The sequence below is a fragment of the Sturnira hondurensis genome, unplaced genomic scaffold, assembly GCF_014824575.4.
Source record: "Sturnira hondurensis isolate 20B ecotype Veracruz unplaced genomic scaffold, ASM1482457v3 Scaffold0006496, whole genome shotgun sequence".
In the NCBI taxonomy this organism is placed as follows: Eukaryota; Metazoa; Chordata; class Mammalia; order Chiroptera; family Phyllostomidae; genus Sturnira; species Sturnira hondurensis.
In genome coordinates, this window is record NW_028079127.1 from 9,379,087 (window position 1) to 9,404,771 (window position 25,685).

At 39.9% G+C, this 25,685-nt stretch overlaps 1 protein-coding gene across 1 annotated transcript in view; it reads right to left on the minus strand.

The window, feature by feature from the left end:
• TRHDE (thyrotropin releasing hormone degrading enzyme) overlaps window positions 1-1,723 on the minus strand; it is a 389,993-nt gene extending 388,270 nt beyond the window's left edge. The window contains exon 1 of the mRNA XM_037049432.1: window positions 793-1,723. Within this exon, the coding sequence (XP_036905327.1) occupies window positions 793-1,694 (902 nt within the window). The 5' untranslated portion in view covers window positions 1,695-1,723. The remainder of the gene's footprint in view (window positions 1-792) is intronic.
• Between the last annotated feature and the right edge of the window lie 23,962 nt (window positions 1,724-25,685).

A 25,685-nucleotide genomic window follows, 5' to 3' on the forward strand; every position in this document is an offset into this window, starting at 1 on the left:
GCATTTGAGACTGACCGCTAGCTTTCCCTTCTTTCACCAATGGGAGCATTTGCAGCGTCAGTAACTCAGTTGTTTAACTGGAGTTACTCTGTGTCAGGAGAGAGCCCGCAGCACTTGCTTGCAAGGACATTCTTACCGGCCCCGCCCCCTTACTCTGTCGCGGGACCAGTTATTACTACTCTAAACCCCAACTTCCTGTTTTAGAAAACTTTATGCAGCTAAAGCCCGTCCTCGGCTCTGTGCCTGCCAGATAATGGGGAGGTGGGCGTTGGTGGGGGGGGGCTTTGTCCTGCTCTATCCTGCACTGCCGTCCGACCGAACGCGCTGCTGCCCTGGCCTTTTGCAGCGAACGTATTTCCCCTGGACGGTAACTTGGCAGGCCTTTGAAGTCACCCTGGCTGGCATCGCTCAGATTACACACCACTCAAAAAAAAAAAAAAAAAAAGCAGTGCGCCCGGCTGGCTAAGGACCGTTGACGGGATTGGGGAGGTCCTGGCTAAGCAACTTTTACAAGGGGACGCTGTGGTGGGGAGGTCCAGACTAGAGGAGGGGGCAGAATTCTCCGTTCACCACTAGTGAGTGAGTTTGTGTAGTTGGCAACAGCGAGAGCCCAGGCATCTGGGAGACCCTGAAGGTTCTTGGTGATAGTCCCATCCCACCTTTACTTCCTTCCTCCACCCCAAGCTTTCCCGGGTCTCGGACGCCAGGAAGGGTCCCCGGGGTCGCCAGCTGCCCAGCGATTAGAGCAGCCTGGCGGGGTAGGGCGGCGCCGGGAACCGCCTCCCTCCGTACCTTCTCTCCCCATGGAGCACGTAGGAGCTGCGGAAGAAGCCCAAGAGCTCGTTCTCGATCAGGGCGTTGTAGATGATCTTCAGGTTGTAATTCCTCTGCGCATCCAGGGTCCTATTCAGCACCACCACCAACACCTGGGTTTGCGGGTAGAGGAAAAAGCCGGCCACCGGGACAGCCCCCGCCACCCGGTCCTCGGCCACCTGCACCTTCTCCACCGCCACTCGGGAGGCGTGCAGCACGACGTAGCGGGTGGCGTTCTGGCACGCGATCTCCACGTTGACCTCCCCGGAGAAGGTGAAGTTCTCCATGAAGGCGGTGAGCATCAGATTGTAGTGCAGCGGCTTCAGATGGCCGGACAGGCGCAGCTGCGTCCACGGCTGCCGCTGCTCCTGCTCCTCCTCCGACGGCGGCTGGGCAGACGGCGCCCCGGGGGTGGCCTCCACTCCTGCCTCGGGCTGCGAGGAGTCCCGGCCAGCTTGGTGGTTGCGCCGGGCAGAACCGGGAAGGCTCCCGTTGCCACCGCGCGGTGGGAAGCCGGCGAGGCCGCCGTCTGCGCCGGACGCTGCGCTAGCCCCGCACTCGTCGAAGCGCAGGCTGAGCAGCACGGCCAGCATAGTGACCGCGAGCAGCGCCACGATGGACAGGGCGAAGGCCAGCACGAGCCGCCTGTGCACAGTGATGTGGCGCTCCGTGGTGCGGGGTCGCACCCCCACGGAGTCCGCCCACGGGTCCGAGAGCCCCCTGCTGCCGGTCCGGAGCGCAGCTTCATTCTCCCCCATCGTGGCCTCAAAGGGTGAGCGGCTCTTCTCAGCCCCCTCCTCTTTCTTCTTCTTCCTCTTCTTTTTCTTCTTCTTCTTTTTCTTCTCCTCCTCCTGCTCCCCGCGCTCGCCGTCCAGGGCCATCACACTGCCTCCTCCTCCTCCCCCGCCCCCTCCGGCACCCCCCGCGGGCGGGCCACCCTGGCCACCGCCAGCGAAGGCATTAGAGCGCGCACTCGGGCAGAGGGCTTGTCGCCAGCTGAGACCCTGGGGATGCTGGTCTGGGTGCTTTTAAGACGGACTCTAGCCGCAGGCGACGGCAACCTCCGCGCCCCCCATCAGCCCCGCCTCTCTCCTGACACCGGCGGCCGAGACGCCGGGCGACCAGCCCTGGGACGCGCCCAACTTGGAGAGCGTCTCGCTCTCCCCAACGTGCGCTACTTCTCCGGCGGGCACCGGGCGTCCGGGCACATGCTGCCCCCACCCCCGTGCGCCTGCGGCTGCCGGCTGGCCCTCCCTGCACCGAGCTTTCGCCTAGCTTTCCGCGGGAGCCTTCCAATGGGTCTTCGGCTGGAAAGGACTGGGAGCAGTGGAGAAGGAAGTTACGGCTTCCGCTTTCTCTCCCCACTCCCGCAGCGGTGTTCAGTCTTCTGGGTGGGATGTGCTGGAAGCGGCAGTGGCAGTGGCAGCGGCAGCAGCGCAGGGGCCCGAGCCATGCACCCCTCAGCCGGGAACGAAAGGATGGCCGGAGAGGAAGGAGCTGGGGTGAACCAGCTGGGTAAAGTCCCAGGGCCGCAGAGCTGCGCTGGGAATCTGTCCTGGAAAAGCCTTCTCCTCCACCCTGGACACTTTAAGCAGCGGTGGCGGCAAACGGCGAGAGGCTGCAGACCGGACGGCGAGCCTCCCTCTTTCTGATGTTGCTCTGACCTCCGGAGATGACAAGTGAGCAAGAAGTGTCCGGCCGGGCCATCCCCTTCAGGTAGATGAAGCCCCGGGTTTGCTCCGTATCCCGGTGGGGAGAGCCTGAGTGCGTGTGTGTGAGTGCGTGTGCATGTGTGTGCGTGTGTGTGCGTGTGCACAGGCTCCAGGTCTAGATTGCCAAAGCTACGGGGACTGAAACTCCCGGAGAAAAGCAAAGGAAAGAACGAGAGAGCGCGAGGAGGCAGGGAAGGCGGGAGGGAGGGGAGCGGCAGAGAGGCTGAGGCAGGCACTGGGAGATTAGAGAGCTTTTCTCCTCTCTGTCACACTAGACACCCACAGCCACAGAGGGGGTTGCTGAGCCGCCTGCCAGAAGTACATTGTAAATCTTCAGCGCAACAAGCCCCGCAGTCACCCCTCTTCCCGACTCCTTAGCCTCCCCGAGCCTCCCTGGAGGGATCCTTGAAGCCTCCGGCCATTAACACCGAGAGCAAAGGGAAGATCCTGCTGGGGAGACTTGGCTGTGTCAGATTTCACAACGAGCTTGCCAGAGGATTTGGAGGATTGTATGTAAATTGAAATAAATTCTCCAAAGCCTGACTACTTATATTATACAGTGTAATGTGTCCAGGTGTGCAGTAATAAAAGAAGGGTTAGCAATGAGCTAGTAGAATCCTCCGGATGTAAAGAGTAAACAAAAGATTTTTCCCCCATCGAATTATTTCTGGCTTTAGATTGGAGAAATGATGAAAATATAATGCCTTACCTGTAACATTCAGGACCCAAAACTTGAGACTGAGAAAAACTGGAAAGATGAGCCACATTACTTTAAACTTACTCAAACACTGAACAAATACATGCCATTTCTGGTCAGTTTTTCATTGCAAATAGCCACAATTACCTTTTTGGCAGTTTTTACTGTTATCATAAAAATTGTTTAAACTCTTTCAGAATAGTTAGCAATACAAAGCGTTTGCTGGCAGTAGGATCTTCAAAACAGGTCCATGGACCATTGGCTGGTTATGGACCTTGTCGAAGTTTAGAGAAGTTTTCAATTATGGTGCAGAGTGTACATGGGTGTGTGGGCTGTCCGACCCTTAGAATCTGTGTGAAGAACCTTAATTGGAACTGTACTTAGAAAAGAGCCATCCCATAGCTAACAACCGAGAGGCAGGACTCTCTAGGTTTTTTGTTTGTTTGTTTGTTTGTTTCTTTGTTTTAATAAAACAGAGTGTGATGGGCTTCAGAGTAAAAGGAAAAAAGTGAAGAACAGAATAAAATGTGAGAGAAGTAATTCCTTTTTACATTTCCTTCACATCTTCAAATCCTAAAGAGGTTTTAAAAGTCATATTTATAATTATTTTTCTTACAAAAATGAGTGTTTAATGCTACTGGCTTTGGAGTCCTGAAAATATACAATTAAAATATTGTGTTGGCTTTAAAAGCATGACAAAGAGAAAAGACCAAATGCACATCATTTTTAGCAGTACAACTACTGAAAACATAGCCCAGCTTAATAAAACTCTTTTCTATTTATCCCCAAATGGGATACACTCCCATTACCATACATTCTAAATGTCCATTTTAAGCATTTTTAAATGGCGATGAAAAGAAGTGCCAGGGTGGATTTTTTTAAGCATGTTGTATGTGGGCCGTTAGCAACAGACCAAGGGAAATGCCACATTCTGTTCAAGTTACTTTTTTCTGCTCTGTTTTTAAATCTCTATGCTCTCGCTGTCCATATGTATCTGGCTGTAAGCATTTTAAGAGTTGAGGAGTTGGGGTTCATTAGTTTATTTTTTCCAAAGAATCAGGGGATATAGTACAGACAGGCAAAAAAGATGTGTGTGACTCTTAACAGGTCACCAGAGTTCTTTGACCTCCGGGTACGTATCTGGCAATTCAGAATTATCGATCTAGAGTTAATGGATTCAACTCAGTTGGATCAATACAGGGATCTGGAACCACCCCTAGAAGACTAAGAATCACTATCTAAATAAAGAGCTTATCCACTAAGCAACATTTAAGACCTTCCTCTAAAGTGATGTTAATCAAGAAAAAAGATTCAAAGAAGGCCTTTTCTTGTCTGCTTTGTGTTTTATCAATGTGCTCACGTCCTTTTGAAATTACTGCAAAGCAAGTCTCAACTATTTCAGAATTAAGAAATACAGGTACCAGTTAGCAAAGTCCCTGCTGACTTTGATAAAATTGGTAAATGGGGTATGTTTAAGATCCATGCAGAGTGAGCACAATCTTATTAACGCAAAGTAGACACAACTTACTAAAACATCCCCCCTAAAACGCATCTTTATCAATAAACTCAATATCAAGGTCCAGTGGGTAAACATTTTTTTCTCTCATATCAATATTATAAAAGGGTCCTAATGAGTTTTTCTTCTTATAATTTCTGAAAGTATATAGCACCCTTCTCTCGAGAAGCAAGCACTTTGGTAAGATGGTATTTTAATATCATTTTTCTAGAGAATGTCCATTCTACCCTCTAACCAAATAAAAAGCAAAAGTTCGGATCGTGTACCTAATAAAAATATTAAAGCAATGAATCACTAATACTCCTACGAAGACAGTGCCTTCAGTGTTGTAGATCACTAAATTTGAGATAGCTTTGACTTCGCCAATACGAGAGCCATGTGGTATAATAAGAGTTTCCAAAGTGCATGATACTTCTCTCAGAAACGCATTTATTGATGGAAGAATTCTATGACTATTTTCTTTAGCTAATAAATGTCTTCCTTTAGCTAATAAAAGCCATTTTGTGGTCATATTCAATTTGGGGGCTTGTGAAAGGGAAATGGTCTGCATGCTTAATATACATGAAGCAAAACAGAGTGATTTTGAATTAGATCTACATCTTTGCCCTGTAAATAATCCAAGTGAACTACCTTCAGTGAATGAACTGAATGAACTGGCTTCGGAGTCTTTACTCTGATTGTTCACACTTGAACTGCCTTTTTTTTTCTTTTCGAGCTGGTTTATGTGTAGAGGCACACTCAAGTGTCCTTATGTGCTCCGCCTCGCCGCAGCACTCCGCATGGGGGGCAGCTGGGCTCAGGAGAAAGAACTAAGTCCCGTCTGCCCTCACCTTCCAACGTTTCCCCAACCTAGTAACTCAGACTCAGTTTCTGGGTGTGTTGATGAACAGGAGTTAGACAAGGTTCCCTCAGACGTCTCTTCCAGTCTTCAAATTTTATGAAGGAAATTCCAAAGCTAACACAGCAGTCTCTTTATGCTCTCAAGGGATTTTTAATTAAGCAGCTTCACTGAGAAACAAAAATTTCTATGAAAAACTAAGTTTCATAGGTAAAGAGACTTTATAAAAATATGCTGTACTAGCAAAAGCATGTAGGGGGAGAAAAACAAGCCCTGATACTCTGGGCAATGAAAATAGGACTGATTTATTTGATGAGAGGGATATGATGATGCCGAAGACCTCCCACAACTGGAGACATACACTGACGGTGAACGGCAGAGTCTCTGTTCACCAGCTACAGTGGAGCCGCCACGTGGCAATAATGAAACAGCACTTTGAAATTTAAGGCTGATACTTGGGTGAACTTTTTAATTTGAGGAAACTCACATTATTGCAGACTTTATGTTTTTATATTGCATAACTTCAAACTTTCATACCTTTTCATTACAGCACCTGTCAACGTTGTTAATGAGCTTCAGATAAGAAACACCCTTCTACAAAGAACAGTCCTCAGATGCTTAAAGATGGAAAAAGAACTATTTAAAATTACCCGTCAGTGAGACAGTGCAGTTTCATGATGTCTGTAGTTTGCCAACTACAATTAACACCTTGATTTAACTATTGCCTGACTTCTGTTTATTCCAAAAGATTAATCTGAATGGAAATTATACCTAAATGCGATTTTCTTTTTTCACATGAAAACTGGTGTAATTATAAAGTTGTTTTAAAAAGAAAACATTTCCTAACCTACTAATAATTAGGTGTTATTAGTCATAAGAAGGTCTCCTAATTATGGTTACACCAAAACAGAACAAATCTTATAGCATAAACGGAGTCTTTCTAATTGGCAAATATAAGGAAAAGGATAACCAAATATCCACAGTGTCATTCCCAATTCTACCATTAAATGTTGTGTCCAGAGAGGAGAGAATTAGAATACCAGGAAAGTGGTCTTGTTATTTGGGGGTTCTAACACTAGGTTAAAACTTTTCAGTGTTCACTGTGGGCTCTTCGGTTATGATCTCAGTAAGAAATCTCCACAAAAAGACAAAGAATGTATCATGGAAATGTTTGTAGTTTAGTCACAAAACCTGCAGACGTGCCATATATCAAGTTCTAGAAGCAGAAAAGAAATTGGGTAACTTTCCAGAGGTATTTCTGTTGAACTAGTCAATTTCATCAGTAGCTCAAGAAAGGGAAGTAGTAACTATAGCAACATAGTTTTATTGTGAATTTCTATTGTTCAAATCTATGTTTCTAGATAAATATGCCAAGAAGAATTGATAATATAATAAATAGTGAAGATTTGTCAATGGGTTACCTTGCCTTAAGGATTTGTCTAAGCAGTCTATGTTCTCTTGTATAGTCACAAAAAAATCACCCCATGAGATCAGTGTTATTATTTAACTCATTTGACAAATGAGGAAACCAAGGCTCAGATTAAATATGTTGCCCAGAGCCATTTAATTAACAGGAGACAGAACGAAAATTCCAAACTAGAGTTATTTGATTCCCTGTACATTTGACCACTGTGCCATACTACTTCCCGAATGGTGATCCAGATGTCACCCATCCACTTGCATGACTGACACTTGCTGCATGAATTATGAAACCAGTGCCAGGCAGAGCGCTATCTACAGGTAAAGCGCTGAACCCAGCAGCCGTGGTCTCTGCCCTCACTCGAGGGTCCAGCGCGTGGCACGTGATGAGTACTATGTGAGTACTTGTTAAATGAAATGAATAAATAGAAAAAATACAGTATGATCCTAAGCAGAATAATAGTTATAACTTTATAAAGTAGTGATAGAAATTAAAAAGGAGAGTACAGTATGATCCTAAGCAGAATAATAGTTATAACTTTATAAAGTAGTGATAGAAATTAAAAAGGAGAGTATTATTTATCCTGGATTGAGAACTAAGTAGTTGAAAGATTTGACTATAGCTTATATGAGGTCTGTCCAGAAGGTATTCAGCCATGTACTATGAAAAATAGAATATTTATTGAAAAAAAGATACAAGAAGTATCGTACACAAGACAATGATGCCTCAGTCCCCCTCAAAGTAGGCTCCCTGGGACCTCACAGAGTGCTCCCAATTGCCACCAGCTGTCCCACCATATTTTCCTGAATCTCATCAACAATCTGAAATCTCTTCCCTTTCAAAGGTGATTATATAGTTTTGGGAAAGGCCAGAAGTAGCAGGATGCCAAACCTGGGCTGTAGGGAGGCTGAGTCACCTGGATTTGATGTTTCACCAAAGAACTCTGCAGGAGACAAGATGCACGAAGGGGTGCATGGCCATGGTGAAGCTGCCAATCACCAGTTGCCCATAGCTGCAGCCTTCTGAAGCATCTGAATAGTTTCCATGGAGGGATGTTCCAACTTAATGCAAAATTTGATGCAGATGCATTGCTCTGCTTGCTCAGTCATTTTGAATGCCATGGCCACACAGTACACATGCTCACTCAATGGCATCTACCACCCCCGCTGACTAGTACAGTAAAATCATCATAGTTCACACACGCACATTCTAGTGCACTCTCCTTGGCTGCCAGTTTACGTTGGTGTCTTGCAAATCATTCTCGTTAGAGTAACTGTGGCTGCATTGTTTCCGGACAGACCTCGTAGTATTCATACTGCAGAACAAGCAGTTTCTGTGCCTTAGAAATCTGATCTCTTGACCCAGGCTTATTTAACAACTTGAACTTATGTGAAATGGAAGTGGCGACACCTCTTTAAAACCATGAAAAGTATCCACTATAAAGACACAAACATATATATTATTATGAATGTAACATATATAATGTATGTTCACATAAAGACATAATAAAATAATCTGCTTTGTTGCTTCCATATGCATCCTCTAGTCCATCTTTTTTCTATTTTCCAATCATTTTATTTACTCTTTATCATTTAGCAATAATATTGTTTATCTTATATAAGACTCCAGACAGATAGATATATAAATGTTTATCACTACAGTTCTTTAAATGAGGCAATTACAATATTTGCCTAAATTTGATTAGCAAATGATCATTATAAATGGATTGATGAAGATATTAGGAAAAATGTGATGTTTTTCTCTTTTAGATATTAAAATATCACTAATCTTGAGGTTGTATACCTACGTGCAAGTTTTTGAGAACCAATTTTGATCTAGAGTGTTTTTTTTATTTTGCATATTATATAGTTTTGCTGGTCAGAATTCTAGTCAAAGGCAGTGTCATTTCTCAGTGAGAAACAACACATATTTTGTTAGAAAATATTTTGCAAAATATATATGTATATATTATACAGTGATAATAATAAAAATTTAAATTTCATTGCTTTTCAACTCATTGAATTCCTCCTTCTAAACTAAGAAAATAGATGAATTATATTTCCCTTCAAGTTCTAGGCTATCTACACACAATATAGCTCTTAATTATAAACTAAAGAAAAAACTCTTTTTGTGGTCTATACCTTCTTGCTCATAATCAGAGACGTTTGCTAGAGAAGACCCAGTTCCTTCCACCCCATGGTGCTATAACTAAGGATCATTTATGCTTCTTCACTTTCAAGGTTATATACCAAGGCTATGCCAAAATCATACCATTTTTTTCTCTACACATGGTTTTCTCAGAACATTTCTCCATTCTCCATTCCCATCCAGGAAGTACTCTTCAGGTACCCTGAAAGGTAGATAAAATATGTATTAGGATATATATATATATACACACACACACACACACACACACATATATATATATATATATATATATATATATATATATATACAGAGAGAGAGAGAAATTATTCTTGAATTCAAACAATTTGTATTTGGCTAAAATGCCTTTTTCTTAGTTATTTAAAGAGTTATTTATTTATTACTATCATAAATATTAAAGTCTACATATATCATTATACTACAAATATTATCAGGTTAAATAGGGTTTTTTATATTTATACTGAGAACATTAGGTTCTCGGCACTATATAAGACATAAGGAAGACATGGTCATAATGTATAACCATATAGTGATCATTTTGTAGGAAAAAATACTTTCCTACAAAAAAACTACTACATAGAAATATCCAAACTACTAACTTTTGAAAACAACCAGCTGCTCGATTGAATAAAACATTTTTACTCCAAAACAGTCTGTAGGGGAAAAGCAACACACCTGAACATGAATGTGTGGAGTTACTAGCACATTAAAACTTAGAAGATTGTGTCATGAAATAGGTTTCATTTTCATAATAGAATTGATTTCGTATAAAAGTTGCCTGCGATCTTCATTTTTGTCAGTTTTCTCTTTAGTGCCACCTTGTGGGTCAGCCAGTAACAATAAAGATAGAAGGTTTTGAGGTTTGGGTTTTGTTTTGTTCTGTTTCCTCTGCTGTGTTAAAGCTAATCTTGGAAAATAGTGCGGCCCGACTCAGATGTGAAGCAATTTCTTTGTTTTCTCAGAGAACAGCCACTTCACTAAGAGATATTTGCCATAATTCTGCAATTGGACGTTTGGACACCAGAACAGTTTCTCAGAGATTGGAAATATTGGAGCCTACACAAAAATCGATGTTCATTTACAGGGTAATCACCAAACTTGTCTTGGGTAACATAAGTGACAAGCTCTGACTTATTATTTTTCCATAAGAAAAATGTTTTCTTAAGCCAGTATCATTTCTACAATAGTGCCCCACGAGAATTGATTCTAGGTGATCTGAAACGCTGCTTTTTTCGGAAAAAGCTCCTGTATCTGATGTCGTCTTATGTGCAGCTTCCTTCTGACATCAGATTGAATGTACACTGAGTTCCCTTTCTCTGTCTAATTATGCTCCAGTTATTAAGGGATGAGGAGAACTCAGTAGAGTATATTGAAATGTCCTTTATGGGAGACACACGAGAAATGTGTTTTATGTTCTCTAATATTCTCCGTATATTAGAGATGCTATAATAATCTTTTAAATAGCCAAACAAAAAGAATAGTTTATCCTCTTAAAAAACACCTAAATATATCACGCTTTATTGTTAAGCTTTTCTGTTGTATAATAGAAAAATAAATTTTAAAATTGCATTTATTGGGTTATTTCAGAGCAAGTGAAAATCATGTAAATGCCCATATCTGAATTCCTCCTTCCCTATTAGGAGTTGAAGGCTGTACCATGTGTTACTCAAAACGTAATTTCCCCTGGATGTGCAATAAGGCCTCAGATTTGACCTCTAACCTAGACACACACAAACAACAAAACACATTGTAAGTATTCTTATAGGCTTGCTAAAATCTTATTATAGACCCTAAGCTGCCAAATGCTGTCAGTGAGGCTGTAAAATCTTTAGAATTTAACTCTCTAGTCATTTAAACTTGAGCAAGTCTTATGCTTTGTCTCTAAAGGTAGTACGTTGTGCTCTCCAATTCAGGACACGAGTTTTAATTGTTAATTTTCGCACCTTTGATATTTGGATTTCACCAGGACATTCTGGCGCATATCCAGTTTCCTGTGGATTTGGTACATGAGCAAGTTAAAAGGAGTTTCGGGGTGGCAACGTTCAGTCTGTAGTCCCATATTAACCTCTGCTCCGCTGACCTTTGCATCCTTGTTCCTAGACTTTATCTCCCCTCCAAAAAACTAGGGAAAGGGCTTTCTTATCTGGGACCGTGGAAATTCGGGACCATTTCTCCAATTATGTCTCCACTTCAGCTTAAGTAATTCAAGTGCGTCTTCCTTTGGTTTAAGGTAAATGAAGCTTAATAAATAAACTGCGGTGCAGTGGCATCCACAGATCCCAGGGGCACATTGTGCTGCTGTGAGTAGCGTAGGGGCTGCAGTATAGTCAAATAAGTGGGGCCTGTACCCACCACACAGCGCAACTCCGGGTGTCTGCCTCTCCTCGTTTTGTTATATTCATGTTAAATATAAGGGGGTTTTAAAACAAGTTTGAAAGCAGCAAAATACATTCTACACCTACTCTGTTACAGACTCCAGATTAAGCAGATCCTAATTAATTAGGTTACATTATATACTAACAACCTTTCACTTTAATGTCAAAAGGCTTTTATGATTCTATCCGGTTCCTATGAACGTGAGACTGAGCAGAATATTTTCCTGACATTTCTGAGAATTTCAGTTTTAGTTTCAAAGGATCATTTATTCCTTTAATCTTCCAATGTGGAAAAGTAATGAGTATTGACTTGTTTTTGAGAAGCACTAACATTCAACTAGGTAAACTTAGTAAGTGATAGCTATTAATGTTCCCTTTTGTCTTTCAGACAGAAAAATCAAAGCTATTTAAAGTAAAGGATATGTTTAAAATCAATGCATGTCCACAAGTTGACATTAATGTTTACAGACACTTTCTGTGATCATTGTCTTATTTGGGCATGTATGTGTCCTTATTGTCTCTCTCTATATAAAGATAGGTATATATATATATATATATGAACAGGGTATATACAGGGTGGAGCAAAAGTGGGTTTACAGCTGTGACTACATGAAACAGTGTTTATTCCTGTGTTGTTATTCATTAATTATTGTATTGTTTCCATATGAACACCGGTAAGCCTACTTTTGCCCCACCCTGTATGTTTCTGTATGGTTTGGATGAAGTGTTTTATTTGCCATGAGGCTCACCTGAGGCATCATAAAGTGCACACTTAGTTCCCTGATCCACTCCTTCATTTTCAGTGTTGGCCACAGCAGTCAAACGAAACTGCTGGTGTGATAGTCACTCAAGTATATAATTCCAAGACGATGATTATAGGATGATTTATTTATTTCTGTGAGATTTACCTATAGCAATTCTCTGTTTAATGTTCAGAGTTCTGTAACAGTTTTCTTTTAAATGTTCAGAGCAGGAGCTATAACTTCTAGGACGTTGCCAATAATCAAGTCCTAGCAACATTATAAAATATAATCAACCTTATGAATTGAACAGAATGAGTTCTCAGATCTGATTGCCTAAGGCTCAAAATATTAATGCTCCTGACACGCCTCATCTGTATCAGCGAGCTGAAATTGCATTAAAACAAGAGAATGAACTGTGATCTCGACCTCAGCCTCACTCCCCTAGCCTGCCTGCCCCTGCCCACCTGAGAGGGGAGCTTCCACTCTGCAGACAGCACGGCTGCTGACCCCCGCCACGTCTCTGTGTCCACAGCGCCACAATGGATGGGGCCTGAAGAATTTTATCTTCTAATGTTCTTTTGTGAACCGACTCAATTAAAGTTTTCCCAAAGTGCAACATTCTTTGGTTCTTTCTCAGGAGGGCAAATTGAGGAGACACAGAAACAGATCTAAATGAAGTGAATTTTTTTTTAATGAATTTAAATAACACCATGAAACAGCACTTTAAATTGTTCAATTCCCAGGCAATTGGTTCTAAAAAGAAAACCATTCTAAATGATCCACATGCTCTCATTTATTAGTCTAGCATTCTTGCTCAAGGAATTATTTGCAAAGGTAATATATGGAACATCATGATGATTTACTTGCTTTTCTAACATCTTTGCCCCAAAACTCTGTGGAACTGAAAGTATATCTGCAAAGAGAAGTGACTACTGGAGAGGGCTCGGTAGTAAACAATAAAGTATCTAGAAGTAAAGGAAAAAGAGCCAGAACAGATCTCATTTGTAAAAATCAAATTTTACCAAAAGCAAATATCACAGGCCTTATTGCTTATTTTTAATAACCACTTAAGCATAACTTATAATTTCTTTCTAATCAACAAAATAAGTTTCTGCCAAATAAAATCCTGGGGGAAAGTGTCTCATGAAATTATTACCTGATTTTGAAAAGTCCAGGCAACTTTAAAGAAAACTGAATAGACTTATTTATCCAATAGCCATTCAGAAATGATAGAGAAAATGAACACTAAACAAAATAAGGAGTTACTTGTGCTTTAACTGGAAGATACTTTTTTCACACGCTTTAAAATTCAGTCCAATACCATGAAAATTTAGGAAAAACACAGCTACTAGGCACTGTGTTTCTTGTCTCAGGCAACCATTATCTACTTCCTTGGTACTTACATAGCAACTCAAGTATAGAGATAAATATCCTAGATAGGTCTAAAATTCTTATTTAGTCTTCTTAAATTGTGCCCTTCAAGTACACGAAATATTGTGTGAATGTGTTTTAAAAGTAATATTTAGAAATGATTTTCCAACTCTATAATTATAAATTGGTATAAACATTATGGAAAGTAATTTAGCAGCAGCTATCAAAATTCACACACCTAAAAACTGTAGCAAGACTTTTGAAATATCCTATATTATAACTGTTAGCATGACTCTCTTTTACAATAAAAGCTTCTTCAGGGCAGGAAACATATATATACATTTATGTGCCTGGGATATGCTGAATCCTTAATAAGTTATATGTTGAGTGAATGAATGTACAATTCAGGAGTATTTGTCATATGCTCCTGGGCCATTACTTAAAAAGACTCAAAGAGCCTCAGCAATCTTGAGAAAGAAGAACAAAAATGGAGGTATCAAAATACCGGATATCAAACTATATACTACACAGTCTTTGTAATCAAAACAGCCTGGTATTGGCCCGAGGACAGAGACCCAGGAAATCAACCCACACCTTTATGGTCAGTTTAATATTTGACCAATAGCAACTCAAGAGTAGAAATAAATATCCTAGATAGGTCTAAAATTCTTATTTAAAGTCTTCTTAAATTGTGCCAAGAGCACACAATGGAGTAAAAACAGTCTCTTCAGTAAATGGTGGATGTGCAAAAAAAATGAAACTAGACCACCAGCTTACACCATATACAAGGGTAAATTTAAAGTGGATAAATGACTTAAATGTAAGTCAATAAGCCCTAAAATTCCTGGAAGAAAACATAGATGATAAAATTTCAGATATCTCTCAAAAATAGCAATAGTTTTGCCAATATATCTCCTAAGGCAAAAGAAACAAAGGAAAAATAAACAAATGGGACTATATCAAACTTCTTTCTCTCATTTAGGGCTTCCTTCCTCCTCCCTGTCCAGGACTCTGGCCCCGCTCCTGGTGAGGGCACTCTTCAGCCTGGCCTCCTGTGAATGCCCTGGTGTGCCATCCTATTGGAGCTGGTCCCGTGGCCAAGACCTTGCTCTTCCCTAGCTCTAGTGTAGGAACATGGTGTCAGAGTACTTACTGAAAATCACTTTTATGTACATTTTAGAGGGAATGAAGTAACAAACAAAAATGGTATCATTTTCCCTGAATAAGACATTCGTAAGTACGTAAGATCTAGAATCAGTATTGATTCTCTCAACTCCAATTTTGGAAAATAAAGTGACATATTCTCCTGGAGGAAGAATTTGACTGGATGTTGAAACAATTTAGACCATGCAATGGAATCATACTTTACATAGGACTTAGATTCTGAAGTCAACATTAAAGTAACAAGCATCTGTGGTCAAATTTGCCCTTCAAATATATCCTAACCTGCCAACAAAAAGCAGTAAACCACAATTTTGTGTATCCATTCCCATAGCAACATGTACCTATAGATGTAAATGTAAGGTATGTACAGGAATACAACATTTGCAGTATTTTTAAGTTGAAGTTGAGCAAATAAAATACCCGTATGTTATACCCACATAAATAACACTGCTACCAATGCACTTCTATGTGTCCATGATACCCAGATAACCAGGCAGTAAAGAAAGATCAGTGACAAAATGATGCTAATGCCCATTTTTCTTTATTTGCAACAGGGAGAAGTCTGGATTCTGAGCAGCTCAAAGGCCCAGCAAAACTGGGTAATTGGCTGCATACAGGAAGTCAGGTTTTTGGTGTTAGAGAAGGAAGGTACAAATATGGCAAGGGGCAAAATTCATGTGAACTTTGTGAACCTGTGTGTTAGACTGTTAGATTGGAATTGAAAGAGTGGATATAAACATATGGTTTTATAGATATTGATATAGATATTTGTGTGTGTGTATGTCAACTAAAAGGACTTTAGAGCAAAGTCCTAGATTCTAAGTACTTCTGTCCAGGGCTCATTAGAGATTCTAAGAAAGGATCAGGGAAATATTAAGATGAGCTTTGAACATACTGATATGAGAAAATAAGGAAGTTCTCAAAAGCATGATAGGGACATACCCAAAGAATACAAGAGCCACTTGGACAGAGCTCCCATTGACCAAATCAAGAAAAATTTGATAATTAAATTAAGTAGCAAGAGTAATGGATTATAACCCACTAAATAAAATAAGAAATCATAGATTATACTGATATAGTAAGAAAATAAATAGGGAGAAAAGAAGCCTCTTTCTTTTTTTTTCTCTTAGATATTTTTTTATTTAATTCTTATTCAAGTACAGTTTTCTGTTTTATATTCCCTGCCCTGCCCTCCCCAGTGCTCCCCACCTCCCTCCCATTTCCACCCCCCACCTTAATTATTGTCCATGTGTCCTTTATACTTATTCATGTGAGTCCATCCCCTTTTCCCCTATGATTCTCTCCCCTCTCCTCTCTGGACCCTGTCCGTATTTGAGTGTCATTGGTCATATTTTGCTTGCTTGTTTGTTTTGTTGCTTAGATTCCTGTTAAAGGTGAGATCATATGGTATTTGTCTTTCACCACCTGGCTTATTTCGCTCAACATAAGGTTCTCCAGTTCCATCCATGATGTTGCAAAGGGTAGGAGCTCCTTCTTCCTTTCTGCAGCATAGAATTCCATTCTGTATATGTACCATAGCTTTTTGATCCAGTCATTTACTGATGGGCATCTAGGTTGCTTCCAACTCTTGGCTATCGTGAATTGTACTGCTATGAACATCAGGGTGCATAGGGTCTTTTGTATTGGTGTTTCGGGGTTTTTAGGATATACTCCTAATAGTGGAATTGCTGGGTCAAAAGGCACGTTCATTTTCAGTTTTCTTAGAAAGTTCCATACTGTTTTCCATAGTGGTTGTACCAGTCTGCAATCCCACCAACAGTGAACTAGGGTCCCCCTTTCCCCCCAACCTCTCCAGCACTGTTGTTTGTTTCTTTGTTTATCATAGCCATTCTGACTGGTGTAAAGTGGTATCTCATTGTGGTTTTAATTTGCATCTCTCTGATAGCTAGCAATATCGAGCATCTTTTCATGTGTCTCTGGATCCTCTGTATGTCCTCTTTCTTATATTAGAATTCCAACTAAAAATACAGAAAGAATTCAGGTAGGACACATCAATAAATGTTAACAGTGGTGTATGAAACTAAGATGAGGAACAGGATTTCACATAATTTCAAGGTATTTCTCTACAATATGTTTATTGATTACAAAGGAAAGGAAAAATTAACTTTACAGTGGAGAAACCCAAAAGACACCATCTAAATCAAGTGTTCAAAGTTAACACTACCAGTAGGGGACAAATGAATATTATGTGCCACCTGATAGGATGCCGTGAGAAGAATATAACATCATTTCTCTAATATTTCAGAAAAAAAATTATAACCTGGTTATAAATCAAGATGAAATATCAGACAAACAAATTTAGATAACTTCTACAAAATAACATGCCTTAAGAAATATCAAGATCATGAAAGTCAAGTAGAGACTGAGGAGGCTAGGAAGACATGACAATTGAGTACACTGTGTGATCCTGAATTGGATCTAATGTCCTATAAGGACATTATTAGATCAATTGGCAAAATTTCATTCAGGAGTCTGGAAGAAGGGTATTCAATTTATCATACTATTCATGCAACTTATCTGAGAGTTTAAAATTATTTGAAAATTAAAAGTTTTTATAAAACCCTCCATGGTCATTTATACTTTTTTAAACTTCTTTGTGCAGCTCTTAAGTTACACAAGCCAGGAAAAGAACTTTCACTGAAAAACAGTAATAATAGCATCAATTAATGGCAAAGGAGATTAATGATATAATGTCAACCAACCAATCTTTTCATAACATATTTGGGTATTTATCTACTGTCTTGGTATCCTGTAGGTACCAGCTTTGCTTATGTACATTTTTCTTTCAAATATCCATTCACCCATTTTAAATACACTAAAAGACATTTTTAGAATAACTTTTGCAATTTTTGCTTTTCTTCCTCCCTTCCTTTCTTCATTTGTTTACTTTTGGAAGCAGCATTCACCCTGCTGAAAGAACTTATTCTAAATTCTCATGATGACAAAGTAGCATCTGATCAAACAAAGATGACAAGAATCACTACACATTTACCCTTCCTCGCCCCTTTCATAGCCCAGCAGTCTCTCACACCCCTTCTTCAGTAACATTACTTTCCTCCTTTCTTCTCTAGGCCCAAACTGCCCCTGAAATTGGTTAAACAGAAGTGGACCCCCAGTAATTGTTGTAGTCCTGTAATCTGAAGTTCTCAAACCTCTCACTTAAAAAGAAACCAAGACTGTAAGCATACCTGTTTTTTTGTTTTGTATTGTTTTGTTGTTACCTTCTAAGCTATCTCCCCCTGCATTAAGTCAGGACTATGAAACGGCCTGATACTCTAAACAGTACTTGTCAGAAATTTGGAAAACTACTAAAATAGCCAAAACCTTAGAGGATCTAAATTCAAATCACCTTGACTACACGTAAAATGGCCACCATTCCTTACTAATGACTTGTGAGGGGGAAAGAAGGCAACAACAATCAAAGAGACTAAGAGCTCAAGCAATTTCAGAAGCATCTGAGAAACAATGGCCCTATGTTATATTTGGAGAGATCTTTTAGTTCTCTTGCCAGAATCTCTTTCACAGAAACTTGGGAAATATACTATTAGGTAGCCTGGTGCTGTCCTCCTTCTAATCACTTTAATGTGATGGTGAGGTTGATGATGATCAAAACAAAGCAATTAGGCATCACTATTTGTGCATGATAAACCATTGCCAATATCCTCATTCCCTTTGAGATCCCTGAAGTCCAGAAGTATTGCAACCTGAACTCATGTGATATGACGCTGGTGTGAGTGCTGCTATTTGATTTCCTACTGTAGTCCCCCCAGTAAGCCACATCTCTGTGCTGATGATGATCCTGAGTCGATTTTTTCCTGGCCCAGGATCTGCCCCACATCTCTCAAAGGACTGCAGCTCTCCTTCAATATTCTGGTACCAAAGTGGGTGGGGCACCTGTGATGTGTTCCCAAAATTACACTGCTATCTTTTTGGCACAGCCACTAATGAAAGCATTAGATCTCAAGGTTTCTTTTCTGAGACTTTTCCCAAGAGTATCATCCCTACTATTGATTTACTGAGCAAATATTTACTGAGAAACAACTGTATGCAAGGTACTGTTCTCGGATAGCAAACAAAATGGATTAAGATTCTTGTTTTGTGGAGCTTACATTCTGGTAGGGAGACAGACAATAAAATATTTTTAAGAAAATAAATGGAATTAAAAAGAAGGGATATAGAGTGATGGGCCCAAAAAGAGGGCTTACGATATTAAATATGACAGGGAACACCTCACATTTGAACAAAGACCTGTAGGAGGTTGGATATGTAGATTAACTGAAGAAGAGGGAACAGCGAGAGCAAAGACCCTAAAACTAGAATGTGGCTGGTATGTTTGAAACACAGCAAGACCAATGTGGCTAGAGTGGAGTAAGTCAGGTAGAGAAGAAAAGGATGTGGGATCATAAAGATAACAGGAAGCCAAGATTGTATAAGGTTTTCTGGATCATTGTAAAGACTTTAATTCTGAGAGTGATGAAAAATCATTCAAGTATTTTAAACTGACAAATTACAATCTGTTCTGCTGGGAACCACCCTGCCTGGTTTCAGGAGCTCTAAGCCCCCCATGGCTAAGGCTGTGTGAGTGACCTTCGGACCATGAGCCACTAAGGAGACAAAGCTTATCTCCCTGGCAGGAGCACCGCTTCTGCTCCTTTTTCCATGACTGGCCCCTAATGCTTGATCAGTTGGCCAATGATGGGTAAGATTCCCCAAGGGGGTGACCACCCAAGACAGGCATGATCACGTAGAGGCCCCAGGGAAGAACTTGGGGGACTATGGAGAAAGGGGGTGATGGATCCTCACCCCTCGGCTTTGACTGAAGCCTGACTCCCCTGAGTCTTAGAGAAGTCTCAGAAAATTCCTTGGCTATCTGCCTCCTCTGCCTGACTTAAGCCTGAAACAATGACAGAGGTCGGTGCAGCCCTGTGCTGGAAAGGGCAGGTTCCCTGGGTGATCAGGCCTGAGAAAGGATATGTAAAATCCTGTAAAACCTGCTTTGCTAAGAATGCTCTTAGTTAAATGATAAAGGCCTGAGCAGGAAATGAGTTTGTTTCCCAAAGTTTTGTAGCCTTTTAGCTAATAGACCCTGACTCAGAAGTCCTAATAGTTCTTTATATACTATCTATCTTTTGATCCTTACTGCCTGACAATGATTAATCCTCTATTCCTACTCAAATTAAACCAAATAAAGACCTGTCTAGGCAAGGGTCAGCACACTCGCCCATTGAGAAGGGTGGCCACGCTCTGAGGTGCTCCCCCCTTGAGGGAATAGCCGTGCAGTCCTTTTTCCTCCACAGGACTTGGTAGTCCGTGTGAATTTGTCTTGTATCTCATCCATGATGCTGCAGGCACTGCGGGCCAGTGCACACGTCACTATTCTACATCCTGAAGAAATACTTTTGGTGAAATTTGATGGGAATTCAGTGAAAGATTGAAAAGAGAGGACAGTTCTGAGGTTACTGAAATAATCTATGCAAGAGATGATTGTGACTTGAACTAGGTTGGTAGCAGCAGAGCTAATGAGCAGTGGTTTGGTTTTCTAAAGGATTGTACATGCTGTACAGGGTGAGGGACCTCATGGCTGACATCAGGAGTTTGATCTGAGCAACTAGAAGAATGGAGTTGACATCTGAGATGCTAACAGTTTAGGGAGAGGAAGATGTGAGGGGAAAATTAAAGATCTTTGTATCTATACTTCTGAGATTTGAAAAGGTGTGATCAGAGAATGGGTCATTTTATTTGGCAATGTGAAGGCCAGTAGTAACCTTCACCCAAGTGGGCTCCATAGACTGTTGGAGGCAAAGCCTAATTGGAGAAAGTTCAAGAGTGAATGGATGGTAAGCAATAAGTGGACAGTACAAAGCAAATATTTTCAAGGATGGTAGAGAAATGGGAATCATCCAGATGAGGATATAGAATTAAGAGATGGGGGTGGGGGTAATATAATATGCTAATATGCTAATGAGAATGATCCAGTCAGGGAGTAAATCTGGACACAGAAGTGGAATTGTCCTAGAATGCGTATGAGGTTCTAAAAGTAAAGAGGTGATCCTTGGTTTGAAGAAACGCAATTCATATATAAGTGATGGTTGAGTGGGTACATGTGGGAGGTGCATGTGAATATTTTCTTCCAATTGTCTCTTTTCTCAGTGAACAAAGGAAGCAGCATCAGCGGAGTTGCAGATTGAGGAAAAAGGTAAAATATATTCTATATTAGTTTAAGAAGATGAGTAAATAGAAAATGACAATGTTGGGCTTTAGGATTATTGGCCCTAGGTGTTCACATGATATTTGTGGGCATGAATTTAAAGCTTTTCTAGAGCCACTCTTTGCCATGTGGGTGCAGGCCTGGGGCAGTTGGATTTGGATTTAATAGAATTAAGAGTCAGCCAACTGCAACAGAAGGAAAGCTGGGAAAGAGAGATAAAGGTTACTGGCAAGGGAGCAATTATAAATATAAACCATGGAATCAAGACTGATTAAGGGGCAAAATGAGGATATGAGGGTTAAAGACAGTGAAAATGGGGTACCATGAATATAGTATAGGTCCCTGGAAAGTTATTAATGCTAAATATTCATTTTTGAAATGAAGATACTAAATTTAAGAAATAGCAAGTCCTAGAAAATAGTGCCTCTTATATTTCAATAAGTAACATATTTCTCCTTGTTTCAGAACTCAAACATACATTTATTCTTTTCTATACCATCATTCGTTATACATAATAGCACAGACATTCATGCACTTTCATGTGTAATTGGAAAATTCTGTTCTATTATGAATCCATTCTTTAAACTTTTTTTTCCCAATACTCCTGTTAATTTTTCTGCTAATGGCTACACCCGCTTTCCACCAAGACTACAGTTTCATAGCAAATTTTATTATTACAAGACCTCAAATTACAGAATAAGGAGGAAAAATTAGCAAGCTAAATATAATGACTGCACCAATTCATACAATAAAATTTTGACACCCAATATTCATTTATAATTTAAAAACTGTCATCAAGTTAAGAATAGCAAAAAGCAACTTCAACTTAATAAAGAGCATTAAAAAATGATAACTATCATTCTTAATGATCAAAGACAGAATATATTCTTCTAAGATGGAAAATAAGGCAAGGATTTGCTTCTGACCACTCCTGTTCAGGATAGTACTAGAAGTTCTAGCCATTGCAATAAGACAAGATCGGGAAATAAAATGCAGTCAGGTTGAAAAGAAATTTGAAAAACTATTCCTATTTACAGGTGGCATGACTGTCTTTTTAGAAAATCCCAATGATTCTACAAAAATAGAACTCTTAGTACCTATGAGTGGTTTCAACACAGTCACAGGATAAAATAGTAACACAAAAAAACAATATTCTATATGATAACAATGAACATGTGAAAACCAAAATTAAAGTACTATATAATCACTCTAGAGATAATGAAACACTTGGGTATAAACTTTAAAATATATGCAGATTATCTGTATGCTGAAAATTTCAAATGCCAATAAAAGAAGTCAAAACAACCTACATAAACAAAGAAATATAATTATCATAGATTGGAAGACTCAACATAGTAAAGATGTCAATTCTAACCAAATTGTAGGCTTAATGCAATTTTACTAAGAAAATGTGAATTAAACCACAATTAGCTATCACTACATACCTAGCAGAATGGCCAAAATTTTTTAAAAAATGGTGAGAACACCAAATGCTAAGAAGGATGTAGAGAAATTGGATCACACATACATTACTAACGGGAATTTAAAATTTCACTACATTGAAAACCAGTCTGACAGGGTTTTTTTAACATTAAAAATACAGTTACAATACAATACAGAAATTTCACTTTAGTATTTATCTAGAAAAAATGGAAATTTATTTTTAAACAAAAATATGTACATGAGTGTTCATAACTGTGTTATTTATAGCAGCCCAAAAGTAGAAGCATTCCAAATGTCCTACAATGGGTGAATGGGTAAACTGTGGTACATCCATACCATGATATATAACTCAGCAATCAAAGGAATAAATTACCAATGCATGCAACAACTTAGATGAATCTCCAGGGAATTATGTTGAGTGAAAAAATTAATCCCAAATTGTTGTATATGATTCCATTTCTGCATCATTCATTAAATGATAAAATTATGTAAATGAAGAACTTAGTAGAGGTTTTCAAGAGTACAGCAGTAAGGATATGTGGGAAGGAAGTGGGTACAGTTACATAAGGGATCTTTATGGTGATGGGATTATTTTATATCCTGACTGGTGGTGGTGGTTATATCAATCTACATGTGTGACAAAATTGCACAGAATTAAATACACATACACACAGCCTCTCAAATGACTGTGTGTTAAACTTGTACAATTTGAATAAGGTCAATGGATTGTACTCAATGTCAATTTTTTGGTCTGATATTACACTGAGTTATCCAGCATGTTAACACTAGGGGAAACTGGGTAATGGATAGACAGACTCTTTCTTTATTGCTTCTGTATAACTGCATATGAATCTCGATTATCTCAGTATCAAAAGTTAAATAAATAATTTATAGTAACAGAGGAAAGGGAGAGAGAAAGCTTTCCCGTGGAGCACAGATAATCTGAGCAGTCTTATTTATGCTTTAGAAAGGGAGCATATACAATAGCAATCAAATAATTCTATTTCTGTAACTTCTTATTGAAAATGACATACCATTTTGGGCAAGTGAGAGAAAACAGCAGCATGCCTTTTCAGCTTTCACATTAATCTTTTAGACTTTCTCTGGCCTTTTCTCTGGCCAAAATGAAAGAAACCTTCAAATCCACTCTGAAGCCGTTCTTAGACTGAGAAGCCTCTGATACCTTTTCAAAGCAGCTTAGTGTCAGACATCTCTGAGTATCCTCAAAGAGTCTGTTTGCAACTTATTACAAAATGATTTTTTTTAATTTCCTTCTGACCATACACAATGAGTTTTCATTTTATCCAGTTCCTCACTTCTTGCTGACCTTCAGCATAACAGAGAAAGGTCTTTCAGCACCTTACAATCTGTCAAAATAAAATTTAGATGACACAAAGCATCCTCAAAGCTGGACTACCTGATGGCCTGACTAGTGTAGTCTTCCTACCATCTTCAGCTGTCTTCCACAGAACACAGCCAGGCCCGGCGTTTCTACATTCTGAACTGCCAGTCAGTCTCTAATGATCTCTCTCTCCTCTAAATTTCTATAACACATTACCGATACTAATGTGTTTATTGTAAACTGAGGCATATTTATATGCAATAAAAAGCACTGATTTTTAAGTAGAAGTTTGTTGCATGTTGAAAATAAATTCACCCCTGTGCAATCATCATAATCAAATTATAGAACATTTCCTTCACCCCAAGAAGTTCCCTTGGCCTCTTTTACCAGTCCACAGCACCATTATTTTGCTTTCCATCACTACAAATTAGTTTTGTCTGTCCTAGGATTTTACCTAACTAAAAGCATGAAGTGTGTCTGGCTTCTCTACCTCAGCATAATATTTTTTACGCTCATATCTTTATTCTAACTTTTCAAAGAATCACACACTTATTCTGAAAGCTTCACCAGGCATGGCCACCCAGGAAGTTCCACACACTGTCAGGGACTGGACAGGTTATTGCACAGCTCCTGAACTGATCAGACTGGGGCAAAGGGGCCACTCTGCCCACAATCAACTCCAAGTTCACCTTCCACAAGGATGTCTTACACCAAACAAGCTGCAGGACAGCTCAGCATAATTTTTTTTATATTTATCTATGTAGTGTGTGTATTGGTAATTGTTTATTTTTATCCTGTTACATACAGGGAGGCAAAAGTAGGGTTACAGGATTACAGTTGCACATATGGAAAATAATACAACAATTAATAGCATAATACAAGAATAAACTGTATTTCACCTGCTCACAACTGTAAACTGACATTTGCCCCACCTTGTACTTATAATTTATCCACTCACCTATAGTGGACATTTTGATTATTATTAGTTTTGCACTCTTGCAAATGAACCTGCTGTGAATATACATGTACAAGCCTTTGTATGTGATCATATGCTTTTATTATTCATGGGTAAATACCTAGGTGTAGGAGACCATTCTTCATAGTGTGGGCCCTGGAAAGCAAGTGGGCCCTTTCGCACTGGAAAGTAAGTTCTGATGCACAGGACCCACACCAACAGATAGGTTCTCTCGTGGGGAATCAGGCCAGCAATGTACCTAGGCCACTTTGAGACTTGCTTTTGCTAAAACTCCCTCACCCTGAATTGAGACAGAAAACATTTACTGCAAAGTAACTTCTTAAGTCCATGCCAAACCTTCCAAGAATGAGTGTAACCAGTTCAACCACTTTTCCCTTTTCATTGCAAATATCCTTCTTCTGTGATGTGATTAGCAGCATCAGCTCCGTAGTTTTCTGTAAAAGGTTAACAACGTAAAGTGAACCTGGTCATAGTAAACAAGGACCATCATGTAATGGGCCCAGAAAAGAAATAAAGGCTGGTCCCAGCAAGGGCTGAGGCTTTTTCTCCCCTTGAGAGAAAAGCCATGCCATCCCTTTTCCTCCACAGGACTCAGTAGTCCATGTGAACTTCTCATGCCTCACCCACAATGTGGCAGACACCACAAGCCAGAGTCTGTATCACCTAGGAGTGGCATGGTTCCTAAAATCAAATAATAGCTGTATAAAGCACAGCTATTAACTTTATAAGGCACAGCTAAACAATTTTACATTGCCACCAGTGACATGGAAAGTTCCCGTTTTTTCACCTTTTTGATAACACTAGTCTTTTTACCTTTTAGCCATTCTAGTGGGTGTGTCATGGAATATCTTGGTTGTAAGTGCATTTCCCTGATGCCAAG